The following is an 18,665-nucleotide window of genomic DNA, read 5'->3' on the forward strand; positions in this document are numbered from 1 at the left end:
TTTGAAAGAAAACACTGAGGTTTGTGTAAATGTCAATTGAATGTAGGAGAATATAACACAATAGATCTGGTTTAGATAATACAATTAAAAAAAAATATATATTTTTATTTTTATGGTTGTATCATCATCTTTAAAATGAACAAGATAAAACAAACATTCAGATAGGATGATGGGGACAATTTCAGTGAAAAACATAAGAGGGCAACAGTACTTGTGCAAAGTTTCAGAATGATAACTTCCAAAATGAGCGTGCTACATGACATTTATCATGAAGTCACTCAGGTGTCCCACACAAGTAGCCCGAATGTACCCAAGTGACCAAATTGGTGAAGGTATACATTTTGAAACAAATAATAGCCGCAGGCAGAACAGTTGAAACTGGAACAGCAGCAAGGCCAGGTGGACTGGGGACAGCAAGGAGTCATCATGCCAGGTTGTCCTGACGCATGGTCCTAGGGCTCAGGTCCTCCGAGAGAGAGAAAGAAGGAGAGAAATAGAGAGAGCATACTTAAATTCACACAGGACACCGAATAGGACAGGAGAAGTACTCCAGATATAACAAAATGATCCTAGCCCCCGACACACAAACTACTGCAGCATAAATACTGGAGGCTGAGACAGGAGGGGTCAGGAGACACTGTGGCCCCATCCGATGAGACCCCCGGACAGGGCCAAACAGGAAGGATATAACCCCACCCACTTTGCCAAAGCTCTACACAATATTGTGCTGCTGATGCCAGGTGCCATAGCAGTCTCTTTCTGCTGTAAAGTAGAGGGTCACCAAGCATGTGCTGCAGGTGATGGGGGACTTCATCTTGCAAAGAACACAACGACGCCTCCATGCTGTGCCCTTTTGGCCCTGAGGCACATCCATGCCTGCACAAATACATTTGGGCAGATGAACACTAGTGGCAGGAGCAGAAGGGACAGAAGGTACAGAGGTAGAGTAGGTAGAATGTGATGCAGTGGGGCTGTAGCCAGAAAGCTCCTTGATGAGCAGCTCTCTGAAGGCTTTCTGTGAGAGGATGGGCTTTCCACAGCTCTTAGCCATTTCCTTGTGTAGGATGAATGCATTCACCACAGCCTTATCGATGAAATGATAGAAGAAGGTCTTGTACCATTTCATCGTCTTATGGAGAACATTGTAATAGCCTATCAGCGCATCGTATAGGTCCACACCTCCCATGCTCTTGTTGTAGTCCTTTACTGCAGTTGGAATGGGGACATTTTTGGTGGTCCATGCCCCGGCACCATCCTTCACACGTCTGACGACATGATCACCACTGAAGCACTTGTGGATTGTTGTGCACATCACTCTGGTATCCATCCACTTTACAAAAAGCAGGCCATCTTCACGGATCCATCGCATGCTCCCCCGCTCAGCCCGCTTAGGCATGTCGTTCACCTTCGTCTTCGGACAGCCCACCCTGTTGGTACGAATGGTCCCACAAGCCCACACCTCCAGCTTCCTCAGCTCTGTAACCAGGGTAGGGCTTGTGTAGAAGTTATCCACAAACAGTTTGTAGCCCTTCCCCCAGCAGTTGAAAATCAAATAACTCCATAACAGAATCATAACTCAGTCCATTACCGGTCGCACAACTGTTCTTCCCCTCATAGACAAAAGAAATGCATATGTAGTCACACACAGAATCAGCCAACACAAACAGCTTGTAACACCACTTAGTTGGTTAGTTTCTCATGTTCTGTTGGAGGCCAATTCTGGCCTTTGAGGCTACCATCCTCTCATCTATTGACACATTCTGGGCTGGCTGAAAGTAGGTTTTGCAGGCCTCAACAATGCTGTAGTAGAGAGGTTTTATTTGGCACAGTCTATCAAACGTTGCTGTGCCTCTCTTCTTGTCATTCGCTTCATCATCCTTTGGGTCACTGATGTGAAGTGCCTGTGAGATAACCGTAAACCATTTGCAGGACATAACAGTCATGGGGAAAGGCAGTTAGTAGAGAGATGGCGTTTTCCAGTAGTCCTTCAGGCTTTTCAGCCTGACCAGCCCCATGTAGATGACCAGTGAAAGGTAGAAGAAAAAGTCTGACATGGATATGGGCTTCCATGCTACCGTTTTGCCTGCTTGCTTCTTCTCCCCATACTTATTCGTGTTAGACACGAGCGAATCGACGACGGATTGGGTGAAAAACAGCTGAAAAAGCTGAAGGGGGCTGTAAGTTGCGGTCATGTTCACCTGAGGTCCTGGCTTCCTTTTCGGCCTAAATGTTGGTTGAGGTGGCTCCACATCATCTTCTTTGCCAACGCCCTTCTGTCCCTTCCTTAGCAGGTGGCACACTTCCGGTGTGGAGCCTGAGACAACAGGTGTCCGGCTGGATGAACCAGCTTCAGTGGGGGATGGACACCTTGGCACGGGGGGCTCCCATTCGGAGTCAGTGTCACTGTGAAAGAAAATGTTCAGTTAAAATAGTTTCACATATGAGCCCTGTATCAACAGGTATAATAAACATATATATATAGAGTACAGGGAAAATCAAGTGCTGTTCCATTTCACTTTGGCCATTGTTGTGGGCCTGCCTGAAATAGGCTATTTCATGTGGGGGTGTGGTGGAGCGGCAGACACGCATCTCGACCATGCTCCCTCTAATACATAATATGTAGACTGAGAGGAGGAAGCATGTGTCAGTTTGCTGTTTCATTCTACTCCATTCCATTTTTATATATATATATACACACACAAACATAGGCTATGGGTCATTCACATACAGTACATATAACCATACCCCCACCCACAACGCATAGCCAATGTGTACTTTACACATTTCATTCGATTTTTATATTTTGCAAATAAAATGTAAAAAATAATCACAAATAATATTTTATATTATTAATTTCAAACACCGGCATTAGCATGAGAAGAACTTACATCCAAAACAATGTCCTCTCTGTTCAAAAAATATGCTTCCATTTTGGAGTCTAGCTATGGTCGCTAACTGAATCATCTTCCAAAAGAAGATCTGTTTCACTATCATGATCAATTTCCTCTATAATTTTGTAAATCTAGTCTTGGATTTAGCTTTCCCTGACTTATTCGCCATGATGTTCGATATATAAACAGCTGAAGATGCGCGTTACCGCAAAAGTGCTGTGCGTCACAAGCTTGGCTCCTTCCAATATTAATCTTCAATGGCGAATGACCCTCTTTACGCAGGAGTTTACTACGTGGGTTGTTCTTCCAACACATAAACATTACATATTGCCGTTTACCTCAGCTCATTGGCTATCTACCCAGCTAGATTTCAAGACGATCAGTGGTCATTGGGTTAAAATACAGTCAATCAACGAAACAGCGGTCATATCATTGGTGCACAATGATGTCATTACTTGTTGTCTTCAAATCGGTTTCTTTCAGTCAATACGTCCCGCGAAATGTTCCATCAAGTTTGGTTGTGTTACAAACAAACCAGTTGATTGCAATGAAACCAAACATGACTGGAAAAGTAATGTTTAGTGCGTGTATTTACATCGAATGTGTCGTCGAAAATGGAATGAGACGGAATTCACGACACAAACGGTTCACAAAATGTTTCGTGTTAGGGTTAGGGCTATAAAAATGGATTTTATCAAACAAAAGACCATTCATTGTGTAACAATGAGCATTGGGATTGCAAACAGAGGAAGATCGTCAAAGATAAACAATTTATTTTATTGCAATTTGTGATTTTGTTACGCCTGTCCTGGTTGAAATAGTTTTTTGTTATTGGGCTCTGTCCTCAGATAATCGCATCGTATTCTTTCGAGGTAAATCCTTTTTAAAAATCTGACAACGCAGTTGGATTAGCAAGATTCTAGGCCTTCGAATCATGTGAGACGCTTGTATTTTCATGAATGTTTAATATGACTATATATGTAGCGATCACCGTATATTGTCGAATTTAATCCCGCTAACGGGTTTGGTGCGCAGAGAGGTTAAGAGATACAGTTATGTGTGTTTCCTGTCCTTCATTAGATCACCAAATGAAACACACTCGACATGACTGTCACTTCAGTGTCCACGGACCATTCCCACATTCTCAAAAATATAAATATTGTTTAATTCTCCTATTTTGGAGATTAGGAATTTTTGCAAGAGAAGCTCTTTGTTATTCATCTCCCTCAATACGGCAGTTTCTACCAGGTATTTATGACCGTTGTAAAACCTGATGTGGGAGGGAGAATGAGAGAGGGATGGAGCCACGATATACACCCAAAAGGGCCACGTCGTGACACTGGGGACCCATGCCAAATCGTTTGTCTCCTGCAGGGGATAAGGTTTTGTCATGCCTTCTTCACGTTGAAGCTCTCAACCTGTCCACTACAGCCCCGTCGATGGGAATGGGGGCGTGCTCATGCCTCCTTTTTCTGTAGTCCACAATCATCTCCTTTGTCTTGATCAAGTAGAGGGAGATGTTGTTATCCTGGCACCACACTGTAAGGTCTCTGACCTCCTCCCTATAGGCTGTCTCATCGTTGTCGGGGATCAGTCCTACCACTGTTGTGTCGTCGGGAATCTTAATGATGGTGTTGGAGTCGTGCTTGGCCATGCGGTTGTGGGTCAACAAGGAATACAGAAGGGGACTGAGCACGCACCCCTAAGGGCCCCCTGTATTTTAAAAATATATATATTATTTTTTTTACCTTTATTTAACCAGGCAAGTCAGTTAAAGAACATATTCTTATTTTTAATGATGGCCTAGGAACAGTGGGCTAACTGCCTGTTCAGGGGCAGAACGACGGATTTGTAACTTGTCAGCTCGGGGGGTTTGAACTTGCAACCTTCCGGTTACAAGACCAACACTCTAACCACTAGGCTACCCTGCTTGTCAGGAAGTCCAGGATCCAGTTGCAGAGGGAGGTGTTTAGTCCCAGGGTCCTTAGCTTCGTGATGAGATTTGAGGGCACTATGGTGTTGAATGCTGAGCTGTAGTCAATGAATAGCATTCTCATGTAGGTGTTCCTTTTGTCCAGGTGCGAAAGGGCAGTGTGGAGTGCAATAGAGATTGCATCATCTGTAGATCTGTTGGGGCAGTATGGAAATTGGAGTTGGTGTAGGATTTCTGGGATAATGGTGTTGATGTGAGCCATGCCCAGCCTTTCAAAGTACTTCATGGCTACAGACGTGAGTGCTATGGGTCTGTAGTCATTTAGGCAGGCTACCTTAGTGTTCTTGGGCACAGACTATGGTGGTCTGCTTGAAACATGTTTGTATCACAGACTCGGTCAGGGACAGGTTGAAAATGTCAGTGAAGACACTGGACAGTTGCTTTGAGTACACGTCCTGGTAATCCATCTGGCCCCGTGGCTTTGTGAATGTTGACCTGTTTAAAGGTCTTACTCACATTGGCTATGGAGAGTGTTATCACACAGTCGTCCAGGATAGCTGGTGCTCACGTGCATGCTTCAGTGTTGCTTGACTCGAAGTGAGCATAAAAGGCATTTAGCTTTCTGGTAGGCTCGTGTCACTAGGCAGCTCACGTTTGGGGTTCCCTTTGTAGTTCGTAATAATATAACCCCCCTTATCTGTATTGTAAAGCGAGAAACACAATTTAAGTAATCTTTGCATCAGTAATTGTGTTGTCATGGACAGACTGTGGATTTTTGGAGCATGAATGTGACTGATTCTATAATCTGTTACTGGAAGGAAATCAGGTGTTTTCACACAGATTCCTCTGTCCTGTTTTATTGTCATTGTTTTTAAATGACAGGCAGCTGTTGTGTTGTCATAGAATTATCTTGGTGGGTTAGTTTGTTTTCCCAGCAGTATGGTGCCCTTGAAGGACAGATTTCATTTGATCCAAATATCAGCAGAAGGTTAATTCTGGGAAATAATAAACTATGCTGTCTGAAGTGTGGTTTGTTTGGAGTGTTTGTGTGGGTATATGTGTCCCAGTGGAGGCTGCTGAGGAGAGGAGGTCATAATAATGACTGGATTGGTGTGAATGGAATGGTACCAAACATTCCAACCATTAATACGAGATGTCCTCCCCCAGCAGACTCCGATGCTGTATGTATGTGTGTGTGCGTGCGTGCGAGATGTCCTCCCCAGCAGACTCCGATGCTGTATGTGTGTGCGTGCGAGATGTCTTCCCCCAGCAGACTCCGATGCTGTATTTGTGTGTGCGTGCGTGTGCTCATGCGTGCGTGCGTGCGTGCCACCATCTAAGAGCGAGAGATCAGGCACCAGGAAGTGTTGCACGTGCTACTATGTATATTAATTTGTTCTAGATAGCTACAGGAAGTGAGGTAAGTGCTACTATGTATATGAGTGTGTTCTAGATAGCTCCAGATATATTAGTCTGAACTCTCTCTTTCTATTCCAGGACTGGCCTCCATTATGAAGAGACTCTTGACTAAATATGATAACCTGTTTCAGATCTCCTTCCCTACTCCATGGGCTGGCACGGTAAGAGAGAAACAACTCAGAAACAATATGATGAAATAAGATTATACTGGCAAAGACAGCTATTATTTATTATAGATTATAACAGCTGTCAAATTGCTTGGAGGGAATTGTCTTGCTTCTTGAAAATGTGTGCATCAGGAGTTGCTAAGTGTTTAAAAAATTCACCGATAAATTGGACCACATGGAAAACTAAAGACGTAGAACCTGTACATTTCTTGGTAATAGGAAATACATGTATTTCTTGACAGAATTAAAAAGCAATTTTGTATTGACAAATACAGCTTTTGCCAAGAGTTTGCAAAGCTGTCATCAAGGCAAAGCGTGGCTAATATTTAACACTTTTTTTCGCTGCTACAGGATTCCATATGTGTTATTTCATAGTTGTGATGTCTTCACTAGTATTCAACCATGTAGAAAATAGTCAAATAAAGAAAAACCCTGGAATGAGGTGTGTCCAAACTTTTGACTGGTACTACATGTTTACTACTGTCCTACTGTAGTCTATATATCAACTACCATCCTACTGTAGTCTATATATCAACTACCATCCTACTGTAGTCTATATATCAACTACCATCCTACTGTGGGCTGTATATCAACTACCATCCTACTGTAGTCTTTATATAAACTACCATCCTACTGTAGTCTATATATCAACTACCATCCTACTGTGGGCTGTATATCAACTACCATCCTACTGTAGTCTATATATCAACTACCATCCTACTGTAGTCTTTATATAAACTACCATCCTACTGTAGTCTTTATATGAACTACCATCCTACTGTAGTCTATATATCTACTACTGTCCTACTGTAGGCTGTATATCAACTACCATCCTACTGTAGTCTATATATCAACTACCATCCTACTGTGGGCTGTATATCAACTACCATCCTACTGTGGGCTGTATATCAACTACCATCCTACTGTAGTCTATATATCAACTACCATCCTACTGTAGGCTGTATTTCTACTACCATTCTACTGTAGTCTATATATCAACTACCATCCTACTGTAGTCTATATATCTACTACTGTCCTACTGTAGGCTGTATATCTACTACCATCCTACTGTAGTCTATATATCAACTACCATCCTACTGTAGTCTATATATCTACTACTGTCCTACTGTAGGCTGTATATCTACTACCATCCTACTGTAGTCTATATATCAACTACCATCCTACTGTAGGCTGTATTTCTACTACCATCGTACTGTAGTCTATATATCAACTACCATCCTACTGTAGGCTACTGTATATATCTACTACCATCCTACTGTAGGCTGTATATCAACTACCATCCTACTGTAGTCTATATATCAACTACCATCCTACTGTAGTCTATATATCAACTACCATCCTACTGTAGTCTATATATCAACTACCATCCTACTGTAGTCTATATATCAACTACCATCCTACTGTAGGCTGTATTTCTACTACCATCCTACTGTAGTCTATATATCAACTACCATCATACTGTAGTCTATATATCAACTACCATCCTACTGTAGTCTTTATATAAACTACCATCCTACTGTAGGCTGTATATCTACTACCATCCTACTGTAGTCTATATATCAACTACCATCCTACTGTAGTCTATATATCAACTACCATCCTACTGTGGGCTGTATATCTACTACCATCCTACTGTAGTCTATATATCAACTACCATCCTACTGTAGTCTATATATCAACTACCATCCTACTGTAGTCTATATATCAACTACCATCCTACTGTAGTCTATATATCAACTACCATCCTACTGTGGGCTGTATATCTACTACCATCCTACTGTAGGCTACTGTATATATCTACTACCATCCTACTGTAGGCTGTATATCAACTACCATCCTACTGTAGTCTATATATCTACTACTGTCCTACTGTAGGCTGTATATCAACTACCATCCTACTGTAGTCTATATATCTACTACTGTCCTACTGTAGTCTATATATCTACTACCATCCTACTGTAGTCTATATATCTACTACCATCCTACTGTGGGCTGTATATCTACTACCATCCTACTGTAGGCTGTATACCAACTACCATCCTACTGTAGGTTGTATATCAACTACCATCCTACTGTAGTCTATATATCAACTACCATCCTACTGTAGTGTATATATCAACTACCATCCTATTGTAGTCTATATATCAACGACCATCCTACTGTAGTCTATATATCTACTATTGTCCTACTGTAGTCTATATATCTACTACTGTCCTACTGTAGTCTATATACATTTACATTACATTTACATTTAAGTCATTTAGCAGACGCTCTTATCCAGAGCGACTTACAAATTGGTGCATTCACCTGATGACATCCAGTGGAACAGCCACTTTACAATAGTGCATCTAAATATTTTAAGGGGGGGGGGTGAGAAGGATTACTTTATCCTATCCTAGGTATTCCTTGAAGAGGTGGGGTTTCAAGTGTCTCCGGAAGGTGGTGATTGACTCCGCTGTCCTGGCGTCGTGAGGGAGTTTGTTTCACCATTGGGGGGCCAGAGCAGCGAACAGTTTTGACTGGGCTGAGCGGGAACTGTACTTCCTCAGTGGTAGGGAGGCGAGCAGGCCAGAGGTGGATGAACGCAGTGCCCTTGTTTGGGTGTAGGGCCTGATCAGAGCCTGGAGGTACTGAGGTGCCGTTCCCCTCACAGCTCCGTAGGCAAGCACCATGGTCTTGTAGCGGATGCGAGCTTCAACTGGAAGCCAGTGGAGAGAGCGGAGGAGCGGGGTGACGTGAGAGAACTTGGGAAGGTTGAACACCAGACGGGCTGCGGCGTTCTGGATGAGTTGTAGGGGTTTAATGGCACAGGCAGGGAGCCCAGCCAACAGCGAGTTGCAGTAATCCAGACGGGAGATGACAAGTGCCTGGATTAGGACCTGCGCCGCTTCCTGTGTGAGGCAGCGTCATACTCTGCGGATGTTGTAGAGCATGAACCTACAGGAACGGGCCACCGCCTTGATGTTAGTTGAGAACGACAGGGTGTTGTCCAGGATCACGCCAAGGTTCTTAGCGCTCTGGGAGGAGGACACAATGGAGTTGACAACCGTGATGGCGAGATCATGGAACGGGCAGTCCTTTCCCGGGAGGAAGAGCAGCTCCGTCTTGCCAAGGTTCAGCTTGAGGTGGTGATCCGTCATCCACACTGATATGTCTGCCAGACATGCAGTGATGCGATTCGCCACCTGGTCATCAGAAGGGGGAAAGGAGAAGATTAATTGTGTGACGTCTGCATAGCAATGATAGGAGAGACCATGTGAGGTTATGACAGAGCCAAGTGACTTGGTGTATAGCGAGAATAGGAGAGGGCCTAGAACAGAGCCCTGGGGGACACCAGTGGTGAGAGCGCGTGGTGAGGAGACAGATTCTCGCCACGCCACCTGGTAGGAGCGACCTGTCAGGTAGGACGCAATCCAAGCGTGGGCCGCGCCGGAGATGCCCAACTCGGAGAGGGTGGAGAGGAGGATCTGATGGTTCACAGTATCGAAGGCAGCCGATAGGTCTAGAAGGATGAGAGCAGAGGAGAGAGAGTTAGCTTTAGCAGTGCGGAGCGCTCCGTGATACAGAGAAGAGCAGTCTCAGTTGAATGACTAGTCTTGAAACCTGACTGATTTGGATCAAGAAGGTCATTCTGAGAGAGATAGCGGGAGAGCTGGCCAAGGACGGCACGTTCAAGAGTTTTGGAGAGAAAAGAAAGAAGGGATACTGGTCTGTAGTTGTTGACATCGGAGGGATCGAGTGTAGGTTTTTTCAGAAGGGGTGCAACTCTCGCTCTCTTGAAGACGGAAGGGACGTAGCCAGCGGTCAGGGATGAGTTGATGAGCGAGGTGAGGTAAGGGAGAAGGTCTCCGGAAATGGTCTGGAGAAGAGAGGAGGGGATAGGGTCAAGCGGGCAGGTTGTTGGGCGGCCGGCCGTCACAAGACGCGAGATTTCATCTGGAGAGAGAGGGGAGAAAGAGGTCAGAGCACAGGGTAGGGCAGTGTGAGCAGAACCAGCGGTGTCGTTTGACTTAGCAAACGAGGATCGGATGTCGTCGACCTTCTTTTCAAAATGGTTGACGAAGTCATCTGCAGAGAGGGAGGGGGGAGGAGGATTCAGGAGGGAGGAGAAGGTGGCAAAGAGCTTCCTAGGGTTAGAGGCAGATGCTTGGAATTTAGAGTGGTAGAAAGTGGCTTTAGCAGCAGAGACAGGGGAGGAAAATGTAGAGAGGAGGGAGTGAAAGGATGCCAGGTCCGCAGGGAGGCGAGTTTTCCTCCATTTCCGCTCGGCTGCCCGGAGCCCTGTTCTGTGAGCTCGCAATGAGTCGTCGAGCCACGGAGCGGGAGGGGAGGACCGAGCCGGCCTGGAGGATAGGGGACATAGAGAGTCAAAGGATGCAGAAAGGGAGGAGAGGAGGGTTGAGGAGGCAGAATCAGGAGATAGGTTGGAGAAGGTTTGAGCGGAGGGAAGAGATGATAGGATGGAAGAGGAGAGAGTAGCGGGGGAGAGAGAGCGAAGGTTGGGACGGCGTCTCAGCCTAAAGATGAGGTCGAGCGTATTGCCTGCCTTGTGAGTAGGGGGAAGGTGAGAGGGTGAGGTCAAAAGAGGAGAGGAGTGGAAAGAAGGAGGCAGAGAGGAATGAGTCAAAGGTAGACGTGGGGAGGTTAAAGTCGCCCAGAACTGTGAGAGGTGAGTCGTCCTCAGGAAAGGAGCTTATCAAGGCATCAAGCTCATTGATGAACTCTCCGAGGGAACCTGGAGGGCGATAAATGATAAGCATGTTAAGCTTGAAAGGGCTGGTAACTGTGACAGCATGGAATTCAAAGGAGGCGATAGACAGTTGGGTAAGGGGAGAAAGAGAGAATGACCACTTGGGAGAGATGAGGATCCCGGTGCCACCACCCCGCTGACCAGAAGCTCTCGGGGTGTGCGAGAACACGTGGGCGTACGAAGAGAGAGCAGTAGGAGTGGCAGTGTTATCTGTGGTGATCCATGTTTCCGTCAAGAAGAAGAAGTCGAGGGAAGAAGTCGAGGGACTGGAGGGAGGCATAGGCTGAGATGAACTCTGCCTTGTTGGCCGCAGATCGGCAGTTCCAGAGGCTACCGGAGACCTGGAACTCCACGTGGGTCGTGCGCGCTGGGACCACCAGATTAGGGTGGCCGCGGCCACGCGGTGTGGAGCGTTTGTATGGTCTGTGCAGAGAGGAGAGAACAGGGATAGACAGACAGACACATAGTTGACAGGCTACGCTAATGCAAAGGAGATTGGAATGACAAGTGGACTACACGTCTCGAATGTTCAGAAAGTTAAGCTTACGTAGCAAGAATCTTATTGACTAAAATGATTAAAATGATACAGTACTGCTGAAGTAGGCTAGCTGGCAGTGGCTGCGTTGTTGACTTTGTAGGCTAGCTGGCAGTGGCTGCGTTGTTGACACTACACTAATCAAGTCGTTCCGTTGAGTGTAATAGTTTCTACAGTGCTGCTATTCGGGGGCTAGCTGGCTAGCTAGCAGTGTTGATTACGTTACGTTGCGTTAAAAGAACGACAATAGCTGGCTAGCTAACCTAGAAAATCGCTCTAGACTACACAATTATCTTTGATACAAAGACGGCTATGTAGCTAGCTATGTAGCTAGCTACGATCAAACAAATCAAACCGTACTGTAATGAAATGAAATGAAAATGTGATAGTACCTGTGGAGCGAAGCGGAATGCGACCGGGTTGTTGAGTGCGGAAGTTCTATTCGGTAGACGTTGGCTAGCTGTTGGCTAGCTAGCAGTGTCTCCTACGTTAAGGACGACAAATAGCTGGCTAGCTAACCTCGGTAAATTAAGATAATCTCTCTAAGACTACACACTCTAAACTACATCTATGGTTCATAGATATACAGTCCATTCAGACCCTTACTGGCCTGATTTATAGATATACAGTCTATTCAGACCCTTACTGGCCTGGTTCATAGATATACAGTCCATTCAGAAAGTATTCAGACCCCTTACTACAGTAAGGATTACCTGTATTTGCCAGGGCTGTCATTACCTGTATTTGCCAGGGTTGTCATTACCTGTATTTGCCAGGGTTGTCATTACCTGTATTTGCCAGGGCTGTCATTACCTGTATTTGCCAGGGCTGTCATTACCTGTATTTGCCAGGGCTGTTATTACCTGTATTTGCCAGGGTTGTCATTACCTGTATTTGCCAGGGTTGTCATTACCTGTATTTGCCAGGGCTGTCATTACCTGTATTTGCGGGCAGGGGAGGGGAGGGGAGAGGAGGAGGAGGGGAGGAGAGGAGAGGAGAGGAGAGGAGAGGAGAGGAGAGGAGGGAGAGGAGAGGAGAGGGGAGGGGAGGGGATGGGAGAGGAGAGGAGAGGAGAGGGGAGGGGAGGCAATGGGAGAGGAGAGGAGAGGAGAGGAGAGGAGAGGAGAGGAGAGGAGAGGAGAGGAGAGGAGACAGGATGAATGTGATTTAACTAGCATACGCTGTTCATTCATTCATTATATGGGGATAGGAGAGGAGCTTATAGGGATTGGGAGCGTAGCCAAACCTCTGCTTCTCACAGCCATTTAGAACTTAATATGTTCATATTTACCATGAAGAAACCTTCCTTCTAGCAGGTGCTTTTATGGTGCATGGAGGGAGAGAGGCTAACGGGTCCACACTACACGTCCTGCTAGTCTTCTCTAAGCCTGTAGTCTACAGTAGAGACCTGCTAGTCTACTCTAAGCCTGTAGTCTACAGTAGAGACCTGCTAGTCTTCTCTAAGCTTGTAGTCTACAGTAGAGACCTGCTTGCCTTCACTAAGCCAGTAGTCTACAGTAGAGACCTTCCTCTCACACTCTCCTCTTCTCTCTCCTCCTCCCAGGCGCCCCTACCGGCCCCTATCTTAAAGAGGACCAGTTCCACTGGCAGCTCCATGCTCACTATTACCCCCCCCTGCTCCGATCTGCCGGTGTACGCAAGTTCATGGTGGGATATGAAATGCTGGCGCAGGAGCAGAGAGACCTTACACCTGAACAGGTAATACATGTGGGAAACAGTATTACTGCAACATATGCTATATATAAGCACAGATCTTCGTATGTCTAAAACATTTAGTAATTAGCTCAACTATTATGTGTCCATGTTATTTACCACAGCTCCTAATAAAGTTATCAAGCTACCTCAACTGTGTAACTCTGAGGGAGGGTCCAGGCTGTAACTCTGAGGGAGGGTCCAGGCTGTAACTCTGAGGGAGGGTCCAGGCTGTGACTCTGAGGGAGGGTCCAGGCTGTAACTCTGAGGGAGGGTCCAGGCTGTAACTCTGAGGGAGGGTCCAGGCTGTAACTCTGACTGAGGGTCCAGGCTGTAACTCTGAGGGAGGGTCCAGGCTGTAACTCTGAGGGAGGGTCCAGGCTGTAACTCTGAGGGAGGGTCCAGGCTGTAACTCTGAGGGAGGGTCCAGGCTGTAACTCTGAGGGACGGTCCAGGCTGTAACTCTGAGGGAGGGTGCAGGCTGTAAGTCTGAGGGAGGGTCCAGGCTGTAAGTCTGTGGGAGGGTCCAGGCTGTAAGTCTGAGGGAGGGTCCAGGCTGTAACTCTGAGGGAGGGTCCAGGCTGTAAGTCTGAGGGAGGGTCCAGGCTGTAAGTCTGAGGGAGGGTCCAGGCTGTAACTCTGAGGGAGGGTCCAGGCTGTAACTCTGAGGGAGGGTCCAGGCTGTAACTCTGATAGACTCCTCCATCGGCATTATGATCCTTCTTATCTGGTCTTAAACATGTTCAGGGTTGTAGAGTAGTGAACTATCTGGTCTTAAACATGTACAGGGTTGTTCCAATCCTCTGGTGTCCCTTTTCAGGTCTCACACCTTGCTGCTGTGGTGGCATACTGTTATTTCAACCAAAATATTTTGTTTGGATTTGTTCTTAAATTCTTTGTGGGTCTGTGTAATCTGAGGGAAATACGTCTCTAATATGTCTCTCTAATGTAGTCTGTAATAGAGAACTATGGATATTTTGGGGTGGTATGCGAATTGGAGTGGGTCTAGGGTTTCTGGCAGGATGTTGTTGATGTTAGCCATGACCAACCTTTCAAAGCACTTAATGACTGCCAACGTGAGTGCTACGGGGCGGTAATCATTTAGACAGGTTATTTAGACAGTTAACCTGTCTAAATGATTACCGCCCCATAGAACTCACGTTGGTAGTCATTAAGTGCTTTGAAAGGTTGGTCATGGCTAACATCAACAACATCCTGCCAGAAACCCTAGACCCACTCCAATTCGCATACCACCACAAAATATCCACAGATGATGCGGACATACAGTATGTAGTTCACTACTCTACAACCCTGGGTTAGCTTGGAATGTAACAGACATACAGTATGTAGTTCACTACTCTACAACCCTGGGTTAGCTTGGAATGTAGCAGACATACAGTATGTAGTTCACTACTCTACAACCCTGGGTTAGCTTGGAATGTAGCAGACATACAGTATGTACTGTAGTTCACTACTCTACAACCCTGGGTTAGCTTGGAATGTAACAGACATACAGTATGTAGTTCACTACTCTACAACCCTGGGTTAGCTTGGAATGTAGCAGACATACAGTATGTAGTTCACTACTCTACAACCCTGGGTTAGCTTGGAATGTAGCAGACATACAGTATGTACTGTAGTTCACTACTCTACAACCCTGGGTTAGCTTGGAATGTAGCAGACATACAGTATGTAGTTCACTACTCTACAACCCTGGGTTAGCTTGGAATGTAGCAGACATACAGTATGTAGTTCACTACTCTACAACCCTGGGTTAGCTTGGAATGTAGCAGACATACAGTATGTACTGTAGTTCACTACTCTACAACCCTGGGTTAGCTTGGAATGTAGCAGACATACAGTATGTACTGTAGTTCACTACTCTACAACCCTGGGTTAGCTTGGAATGTAGCAGACATACAGTATGTAGTTCACTACTCTACAACCGTGGGTTAGCTTGGAATGTAGCAGACATACAGTATGTACTGTAGTTCACTACTCTACAACCCTGGGTTAGCTTGGAATGTAGCAGACATACAGTATGTACTGTAGTTCACTACTCTACAACCCTGGGTTAGCTTGGAATGTAGCAGACATACAGTATGTACTGTAGTTCACTACTCTACAACCCTGGGTTAGCTTGGAATGCTGCAGACACACTGTATTCACACTGTAAAAGGTTTAGTAAATGCTTCTGCTACTATTGGCAGTAAGACAGTCTCTTCTGGGTTGTCAGAATGAGGCCCATTCTGTCATGAAACATTGGAGGGATTCCCTTGTTGAATGTTTCCCACATGACCGTCGCTGATGACATAATGTACTGTGGCGTACAGCAGGTCAGCCACCAGGGGGAGACTCGTCGAGGCCTGGTGACAGACGGAGTATACATCACGAGGCGATGGCTCCATCTGCTGGACGTGCCAGGTCTCGACGGGCTCTCCGCCCAGTACTAATTGAGGCTGATGGGGGAGTTTGTGAGTAATCAAGGGCTGATTGCTCATCAGCTGTACAAGCCCAATAAAGCTGCCAGAAGGGAAACACACAGGAGAGGACTGGGGAAATTAAGGTGACTTCCGTGTAGTTGGAGACGGTGCCAGGGGGTAAGACGAGGGAGTACAGCAAGACCCGGAGCCCAGAAGACGGTATCCCGGAGAGGGTCTCATGGGGGAGAACTATCCTTTTCTTATGATTTATTATTTAATAAACACCCTTGAAACCGAGCTAATCATACTTCGTCCGTGTCTGATCTGTGTAAACGTCTTGACCCAACCGCCTGGTCTGCCACAAGTGGTGGAGAATGCGGGAAATCTGATAACGTGGTCAGATCAGGGTTGACGTTTACACAGCATCAGCATGGACGAGCTGATAGCTCAGTTCATCCGGGCGCAACAATCACAACATGCGGTTTAGGAATGAACGCTGGAGAAACAGTGACTATAAAACGTCCGCCTCGTTGAGGAAATCAGGAAGCTGCAAGGAGGAGCGTCTCCTGAATCACATCCCAACCAGTTTTTAATCAAGCTAACGGAAGACGATGACGTCGAAACCTACCTCTGTACGTTTGAAAGGACAGCACTATGGGAAGGATGGTCAAGGCCGAAGTGGGCCAGTCTGCTGGCCCCGTTCCTCTTGGGGAATGCCCAAAAGGCATATAGGGACCTGAACGACGAACAGGCGGCTAATTACTCAAACGGGTGATACTCAGCCGCTACGGGTACAGCCTGGCCCATCGGTCTCAATGGTTCCACAACTGGAGGTTCGTAGCCGACGCATCCCCCCGAGCACAGATGAGCGACCTACTGTGCGTCACCAGGGCATGGCTCCTAACTGACGTATCCGCCCTATCCATCCTCGACAAAGTGGTCCTGGATCGCTTCTTACGGGCGCTACCCTACGACATGAAAACGGCAGCGAGCCTATGCTCGCCCCAGACCTTGGAGGGCCTCCTGGAAGCAGTGGAGACGCATCATAACACGCAGGCCCTGCCGAGTGGGAGCCGGGACGAGTCAGCGACTCGCCCAAGGGGACGGAAGGACAGCCCCACCGTGGTGTACCCCGAACCGACAGCCATCAGGGCAAAAGGACCCAAACCCATGGAGAAACGGCTGGGGTAGGGCCGACCAGTCCCCGACAACCCCAGGTACATGGAGGTGTTTTGAGTGTGGCACCCAGGGGCACATTGCCTGGAATTCCCCGGCTCAAGAGGAGGCAATACCATCAGCTAGCCCCGGCGGTAAGGTGGGTCACACTGTGAACTATGTCACCTCCTTTTGGGCGGACACAACACGGAAGCGCTATTGGACTCCGGAAGTATGGTTACGCTCGTAACCACGAGCCTGCTGAACCAGGAGACCGAAAGGGTTAGGGAGATGTCCATTTACTGTGTTCATGGTGACACAAAGCGGTATCCAACTGTATGGACCACCATCGTGACGCCACAAGGGAGCTGCCAGATGACGGTGGGTGCAGTACCCCCTATGGGGGCACGAGTTGAGGAAGAAGGTACGGACCAGCCGAAGAAGAGAGCGGGGATGACCAAAAGCCTGTGCGGCCCGGAAGCAACCGGTTAACCTGCATTGGTCTACGGCTCCGGAGTCGGAGGGGGCGCCGGACCCGAACCCCCTAGGGAACCCCTGGAGGAGGAACCCATCCTCCTCGATTTCGAGGGGCCAGTCGAGACCCCGCTGGGGGCCAACTGAGGGGAAAGTTCAGCACGGCCCAGTGGAAGGATCCGAACATGAAAGCCACCGCAGCCCAAGTGATAGCGGTGGATGGACTGCTACTTCCGAGGGTGAGTGACTGGCGATACCCCCATTTCGAAATCAAGAATAACCTTTTGTATCAGGTGTGACGCCAACACGGGGAACTTCGAGAGGTATTGTTTCTGCCTCGACGGTACGTGGGAACCGTTCTTCAGCTGGCCCACACCCACCTGTTGGGGGCGCACCTGGGAATGGAGAAGACCAGGGAACGGCTCGCCGCCCGGTTCCACTGGCCCGGGATGGGGAGGGCAGTGGAAGACTACTGTCGCAGCTGTCCGGAGTGTCAACTCACTGCCCCGAAAGCTCACTTCCGAAGCCCATTCGTGTCCCTACTGATCATCGGGGTGCCCTTTGAAATCATCGCCATAGACATAGTGGGACCCTTGGTAAAAACAGCACGAGGACACTGGTACATCCTGGTGATAGTAGATTATGCCACCCGGATTATCGAGGCAATTCCACTACGGGTATCCAAGGGATCCGCCTGGGAGCTGTTCCACCTCTTTTGCAGTGTAGGCATCCCGAACGAGATCTTGACAGACCAAGGTACTGAGTTTATGTCCCGCCTGATGAAAGAGTTGTGTGCCCTCCTGCAGATCAAGCAGATCTGGACCTCCGTTTTTCACCAGCAGATGGATGGGCTCGTCGAGCGCTTTAAACGCTGAAACAGATGCTGCGGAAGGTCATCGATCAGGATTGGAAGAACTGGGACCAGCTACTACCCCACCTAATGTTCTCAATCCGAGAAGTACCCCAATCCTCCACTGGGTTTTCCCTGTTCGAACTTCGGGAGGAGGCCACGCAGGCCTACTGGACCGCGCAAAGAAGGTGTGGGAAGCTGAAACGACCCCCTTACACAGCGTAGTAGAGCACGTGGAGACGATGAGGAAGTGGATGACAGCCATATGGCCCATCGTGGGGGAACATATGGAGCAGGCCCAATGCGCGAGAATTCCCAGGTGGGAGACAGGGTG

At 47.3% G+C, this 18,665-nt stretch overlaps 1 protein-coding gene across 1 annotated transcript in view; it reads left to right on the plus strand.

Annotated features, from left to right (window-relative positions):
- galt (galactose-1-phosphate uridylyltransferase) overlaps window positions 1–18,665 on the plus strand; it is a 200,408-nt gene that overhangs the window by 178,583 nt on the left and 3,160 nt on the right. Inside the window, 3 exon segments of the mRNA XM_046306810.1 lie at window positions 6,322–6,378; window positions 6,381–6,404; window positions 13,281–13,435. Coding sequence (XP_046162766.1) covers window positions 6,322–6,378; window positions 6,381–6,404; window positions 13,281–13,435 — 236 coding nt within the window.

Source organism: Oncorhynchus gorbuscha, linkage group LG16 (genome assembly GCF_021184085.1).
Source record: "Oncorhynchus gorbuscha isolate QuinsamMale2020 ecotype Even-year linkage group LG16, OgorEven_v1.0, whole genome shotgun sequence".
Lineage (NCBI taxonomy): Eukaryota > Metazoa > Chordata > Actinopteri > Salmoniformes > Salmonidae > Oncorhynchus > Oncorhynchus gorbuscha.